The 6967-nt window shown below is 40.0% G+C and overlaps 1 protein-coding gene across 6 annotated transcripts in view; it reads right to left on the bottom strand.

The window, feature by feature from the left end:
* Positions 1–3506: 3506 nt before the first annotated feature.
* The window catches only part of Nav3 (neuron navigator 3), a 709344-nt gene continuing 705883 nt past the window's right edge, over positions 3507–6967 (bottom strand). For all 6 annotated transcript variants that reach the window (XM_041665541.1, XM_041665547.1, XM_041665565.1 and 3 more), the window contains one exon: positions 3507–6412. In XM_041665541.1, coding sequence (XP_041521475.1) covers positions 6293–6412 — 120 coding nt within the window. In that variant the 3' untranslated portion in view covers positions 3507–6292. The remainder of the gene's footprint in view (positions 6413–6967) is intronic.

Below are 6967 nucleotides of genomic sequence, written 5' to 3'. Positions count from 1 at the left end.
TTGATGTCTCCAGACTCAACGATCCTTTTCTTCAGTCTACTGTTATTAGAATGAAATGCATTTTAGGGTCTGAGAATGCCATATCATAGTTGGGTATCTCTCCTTCTCGTCCTCCACCCCACACATTCACGGACCGGTCCTCGAAAAGAAGATGATTCACATTCTTGACCTAGTTTGAGAGACAAGGAAGGCTTATCTGAAACATTGCAAGTTTGACCTGGCATATGAGAATATATAAAGAACAAAAGAAAGAATATTTCCTAAAATAAAAATAGCGCTCTAACCTGGACATGGCGGCACACCTGTATCAACCCATGGCTTTGGTTGAGGCAGAAGATGAACCATTTGAGTATCATTCCCAATCTGACACAGACAAAATGTCAAGCATAATATGATTTGTGAATTTCTTTTTGAATAAATTAGAATACATTAAGGAATTTTCATTAATGACTTAACAAAGTTTGAGATTAATATTTATCCTATAGAATCAGTCACTCACTCTTCTACTTGATTGCCAATGAACGACCTGAAACTCTTTCAACAAATAATTGTTTGGTTTGGTTTACTGACATTTTCTAAAAATATGTAGCAGGAAAGAACCTCTCAGGTTCTCCCTCTAAAGTTTTCAACATATGGGAGATCACAGTAGAACACTGACACATGCTCACATAGCTATACTGTCCAGAAAGTTATCGTCCTTGGTTTAATAATTGTCTTTAGATTCTTCATTGGGTATTGTTATAGCGAAGAGAACCAAAACTGTAAGCATGGTGAAAAAGAAGCTGAGGGTTGGGACAATCAGCAAAGACAGGAAGAGTAGCTATTTGGTCTATTAAAGAGTGGAAGGAGAAGACCGCATTTTATATATGTCTTCAGACTTCTGCAGCATGACCATCGAGGAGAAGTATGCCTGTCAAGTAAGCCACACAACATGAGCATGATATTTTGTTTTAAAGACACTCTCAGTCAAGTTGAAAGACTCAGGTGAATTCTAGCACTACAGTTAATAAACTGACAATAGCACTGTTTCAGCATTCAGTCATCACTAAAATTACCCAGCTAATGGTATTTCACGCGGAAGGAAGATCTTAATGAAGATTTATCCACACTGTTTTGATGTGGGGAGAAAATGGATGGCATCTCATGGCATCTGATGCCAGAAGAAGCCTGGCATATGTTAGGCATATAATAAAGTTCCATTGAATAATAATACCTAACACCGGGGAAGAATTTAAGATGTTCCGACTACTTTTTTCAGAGCTTTCTGCATTTAAAAATACCCAGTTTTCAAAACAATCTTATGAATAAATATGTGACAATACTAATAGATACATGAGCAATTGAGCAAGATACTCTTTTTAAGAAGGCACTCCCACACATTGCAAAAATCTCACACAAGCATGCACGCATGTACATAAACACTAAATAAATCTTTTTAATTTATGGCAATGCGAATATAACAATAAACAACTATTGACTTGGAGGCAATGTTTAGAGCACTTTAAGGTCCATTCCTCAGTACTCTTTACAAGTTTTTTTCCATAATATTTATTGAGCTCTACATTTTCCTCCGCTCCCTCCCTGCTTTTCCCCTCCCTCCTTCAACCTTCCCCCAAGGTCCCCATGCTCCCAATTTACTCAGGAGATCTTGTCTTTTTATACTTTCTACTTCCCATGTAGATTAGATTTATGTAAGTCTCTCTTAGTATCCATATTGTTGTCTAAATTCTCTAGGATTGTGGTTTGTAGGCTGGTTTTCTTTGCTTTATGTTTAAAAACCATCTATGAGTGAGTACATGTGATAATTGTCTTTCTGTGTCTGGGTTACCTCACTCAAAATAATGTGTCCTAGTTCCATCCATTTTCCTACAAAATTCAAGCTGTCGTTATTTTTTTCTGCTGTGTAATACTCCATTGTATAAATGTACCACATTTTTTAAAATCCATTCTTTGATCGAGGGGCATTTAGGTTGTTTCCAGGTTCTGGCTAGACAAACAAAGCTGCTATGAACATAGCTGAGCACATGTCCTTGTGGCACGATTCAGCATCCTTTGGATATATACCCAAAAGTGGTATTATTGGGTCTTGAGGAAGGTTGTTTCCTAATTTTCTGAGAAATCACCACGCTGACATACAAAGGGGTTTCACTAGCTCGCATTCCCACCAGCAATGCAGAAGTGTTCCCTTTTCCCCACAACCTCTCCAGCATAAGTTGTCATCAGTGTTTTTGATCTTGGCCATTCATACAGGTGTAAGATGGAATCTCAGAGTTGTTTTGATTTGTATTTCTCTGATGACTAAGGATGTTGAACATTTCTTTAAGTGTCTTTCAGCCATTTTGGATTCCTCTGTTGAGAGTTCTCTGTTTAGGTCTGTACTCCATTATTTTTATTAGATTATATGATCTTTTGGTGTCCAATTTCTTGAGTTCTTTGTATAAATGAGTATAATCACTGGCTTCATTTTATACATGGTAAAGCCAAATTTAAGATACACTCTTACCAACATTTTGGAATAGATGTGCAGTTCAGTCGTAGATCATGAGCTCACAGTACATGATTTCCTATGTTTGTTTCCAGCACCCAAAACCAAAAACCTATTCTAAAAATAACTTTTACACATACTATTTTTAAGAATACTGAAAATAGGGTAATGACTATTTCCTATGGCTTTTGGTGAAAATAGGGGAGCTATGCACTGCCCATAGCATTTTCATGTAATAAATAACATTCGATTTTCACAGTAACCTTTAAGAGGGGTACTTTCCTCACATTTTATAGTGAGAAAATTGAGGCTTACAGAGTTTCAATAGACACATGAGAAGAATGGTGGCATTGGGATTCTGACTTATGTAGTCTGATGTTTCATTTAAAAGAGTCATCTTCAGGTTTTGTTTTCTTCCTCTCAGGAAAAACAAAATAAAGCAAAACAAAACAAAACAAAACAAAAAAAACCATTAAATCCAGTGCCTCCCACATGCTAGGTAAGTGTTCGATCATTGAGATACGCTGCCACGATCAAGCACTGGATTAATTCATACTCTGAAAAGGAACTGTAGATGTGTCCTATATCTCTCAACTGACTATAGAAATAAGACACTGATTATAGTTCAGGATGGATCAGAAATGCCAGTAATTTATGTGTTAGAATTAAAAAACAGAAAACAACCAGATATACATCCTACTACTAGGATTCAAGAAATGTCCAAACTATTTTGAAAGGAATTATAATTTTAAAGGAAGTTTATTCCTATTTCATAAACTCTTTCTGCCTTTTTGTCTTTGTCTATCTCTCTCTCCCTTCCATTCTTTTTACACACACACACACACACACACACACACACACACACACACAGAGTTACTTTTATTTTAAAATCATCGTTATTACTAAAAGGCCCAAAGTGAATTTGATGGAATAAACACAAAGAAACACATAATGAGTTCATTTACCTCAGTGAATATAGACATTTTATTTTGATATTAATTTGTACTTCGTCATTCAGGCATATTGGAATCACACTCAGAATTCTCATAAAATATTCACTGGATAAATTAAGTCTTACTTTCGGAGCTGCATATATACTGCATGTAGTTGCATGTATGTACTTGAACCTTTGGAGCCCTTCCGATGATGCTTATAAAATATAGGTTCACAAAGATCCCTACTAAGGACATGTTAATAATGAGGCAGCATTTTAAAGCTTGACATGTCCCTACACATCACCATTCAAAATTTCCCCATACATAGACACCACACCTTGTTGTCAATAAATAATTCCACTTTAATGGCAAAGTAATAATTTAGACAGATACAGGGTGCACATTTGCAAAAAAATATATGCAAGCTGGTTTACAAGCTAGAGGAACAATAAACCAATAGAAAATACATCATTCAGTAAGGTCCGTTGACACCAAGTACTGATTGTTGGGGCTTTACAAAGACTACAAAATTTCTCAGGTGATTTCTTTCACTGCTTCTGCCTATTTACATGATATGTTACATCCAAAAAATGTACAAAATATAAAATGTATACAGACAAATGTTTCACAAACTAGTTTATGTTGTAAACTAGGCGTACCTACTGGGATGTATTGCAGGAAGTTCTGTTGATGCTCATGTGTGGACCGTGTTTCTCGAAATGGCAGGGAAAGATTAGCAATGTCCTTAGATCACATATCATACAAGGGCAACTAGTCACTCATCCAGCTACGTGCATCGATGTTGCACGGCAGATTTGATCCAAAGTTGAGGCTTCAAAGTCGGGGTGACAATTCTGTGTGCACAAGTTCAGTCTGATTTCCCTCGGGGCAATAGCACCATGTGACGACCCATTAACTTAATGACACTCTGAAATCTGCACAGATACCTCGTGTTGTTAATTTTGCTCTAGAGAAACCAACCCATAGATGGTCACAGAAGGTAGCACCAATAACATGTCCCAAAAGGCGCACAGAGCTACATCTATACCATGGCATAGACCTTAAGTTTCCTAAACTTTGAACCCATCCTTTGTGGGTGGTGTCACTTTGCCAGTGACTGATCAGTTTTCACACACTGTCTTCATAGCCTGCCACAAGAGATGTACTTTCAGACAGTTAGTCATCCAAAAGTGTACTGGCCTCATGTACAGTCTGGAAGCATGCTCACTCTAGCACGGATAGCTCCTGCATTGTCACAACAACTTGTAAGTACAGGACAAACACACCAGATAATAACAGCTTCGAGGGGTTGCATTCTGTATTGGTTTGCAACATACAGGAAATCTCAGCAAGTGGAACACCTCGTAACACCAACAGGATAAGATACAATTTTGTGTTAGTTTTGATTTTGTGCAAGTTTGAAGGAAAGGAAAATCATTATTTACAATACCTACCCAGTAGAGTGTGCAAATCTAACCGTTTTGTACAGTATAAATGCTTCCTCTTCCACAGCGGCTGACTGCCTCAGTGTTCTTTAATGCTGAATGTCTCGTGTACAACAATAGCAATCAAAACAACATGCGTCAAAACTAGCATTTTCTTTTCTTGGAAAGATAAAGACGAGGGAAGGAAAGCCAAAGAGTTGTGCCCATGCTAAACCCAGGGCTTGTATTTCACCTGGCTCCGAGTTAGAAATCTCCCCCCTTCCGAACTGCTTTCATTTAGCCCTGCATGGAATAAAGCCACACGTCTCTGCTTCGAAGTGATGGGCACAGAGGGGTTCTAGGGTTCTCAAATTATTGGCAGGATAGGCAAAGAAATCTCTTTATTCATAAGATAAAAAATACTGATCTTTCTCCTATCCATCTCTTTCAAGAAAAAGAAAATAAGAAAAACGAGCTCGAGGAGTGAGGCTGCTGTGTTAACTGGTGTGTTGCTTGGTTGTAAATGAAGAGACAGTGGAAATTACCAATGGTTTAGGATCGAAGCCAACTGTTAAACTGTTGGAGAAATCTGGTTTAAGGCAGTGAGACAGCACCATAGAAAATGTTCCTTCTTTCACTGAAAAGGCAAAAACAAATACAGCCCTAGAAAAGCCTTTTGTCAGTGTTGACTAATAATTGGTATAAAACTCTGGTTCAGGGAGTGGGCAGGTGGTTTGAAAAAGACCACTGTGGTAAAAACAACCTTATAAAACCCATGACTCATACACTAAGAGGGTAGCGCACTTGGGGAGAACACAGCGGTTAGAAGGAAGCTGGCCCTTCCCGTTTGCCACAGTAGTGTTTTCCTGGTGGTTGCACAATTCCCTTTGTGCTTACGGTGAGGACTGGCCTCCTGGAGTCATTCTGCAATGGAGTGAGTGCACAACACAGACACTCCCGCATCCCTGTCACCAGCACCATGTGGCCACAAAGGCTGTTGCATGGATCAGAAGAGCGGACCCTGCCTGAGGAGGGCAGTCCCTCAGAGGAAACAAAAGAAAGGCACAAAAAAAGAAAGGAAAAGAAAAGGAAAAAAAAAAAGGTCCTGCATTGTAAACTTTGAAAGAGGAAGAAAATAAAGTCCGGCCTGCTATCCCATGTGCAATCTACTCAGTTGCCCTGTCGTCAGCGTCCTTTCCAGTCACATAATGAGGCGCCCTTGCTGACTCCATGATTATAAAATGCCTACGAATAAAATAAACTAAGCTCCCATTTAAATTTAGCATCTCGGTGCTTCCAGCTTAATCTTGCTGCCTCCTTGGAGGTCACGACTGCTCTGGGTCAGGGCTCTGGACAGGGGACTTTCATACTGGCAGTGGTTTAGTGACAATACCTGTCTTTAAAACACCTCTGAAAGGCATCGTCCTTCGCCTAGCTCCTCCCACCCTTTAGAGAGTGGACTCAAGTGAGGAATCCAAACCGTCTTCATGGTGGTGGATGCTATCGCTGTCGCAGCTTTGTGTGCCCGAGTAGTTGGCTGCTTCCTGGAGTTTCATTAGCATATTCATCTGAAGAAAGAGAAAGAGACATCCCTGTGAGCACGGAGTCAGCCAGCCCCAGAATGAGCAGGGCCCTGAGCCATCTTGGAGATCCTTCTCTTTTCATCCCATCCAAACGAAATGCACAGGGCAGTTTTCGCTCACTGACCTGGCGCCTGAATTGTTTCTCTCAAATAGGACTACAGGTCTACACCGAGAGAACAAAATAGGGCCACAAGATAACTCTTTCATTTGGTACTGGGAATGAATTCTGCTCCAGCAGCGAGACTGGAAAGGAAACTATCACAGCTGGACATCTGGGTTGGTTGCTGGAGAACAAGCCAAGCTTCCCAGCTTTTTGGCTGGGAGAAGCAGAGAGCGCTGAATGGCAAGTGAAAGTCATGAATGTTAACACACACACACACACACAGACACGCACGCACGCGTGCACACACACAGGCTCGCAAGCACTGTCCTTTGAGAGGAGCGGGGGATGGAGTGGAATGAAGCCAGCCGCTGCAAACAGCACACCATCTGTTGTTCAGGAGCTGACCCCCCGAGAGGGGTAACCGGAGGAAGCAGACC

Source organism: Microtus oregoni, unplaced genomic scaffold, assembly GCF_018167655.1.
Source record: "Microtus oregoni isolate MIOR12 unplaced genomic scaffold, Mior012 000001F_ref0000356, whole genome shotgun sequence".
Lineage (NCBI taxonomy): Eukaryota > Metazoa > Chordata > Mammalia > Rodentia > Cricetidae > Microtus > Microtus oregoni.
Note: the sequence above shows the minus strand (reverse complement) of the source record. Positions and strands in the feature narration are given on the sequence as shown.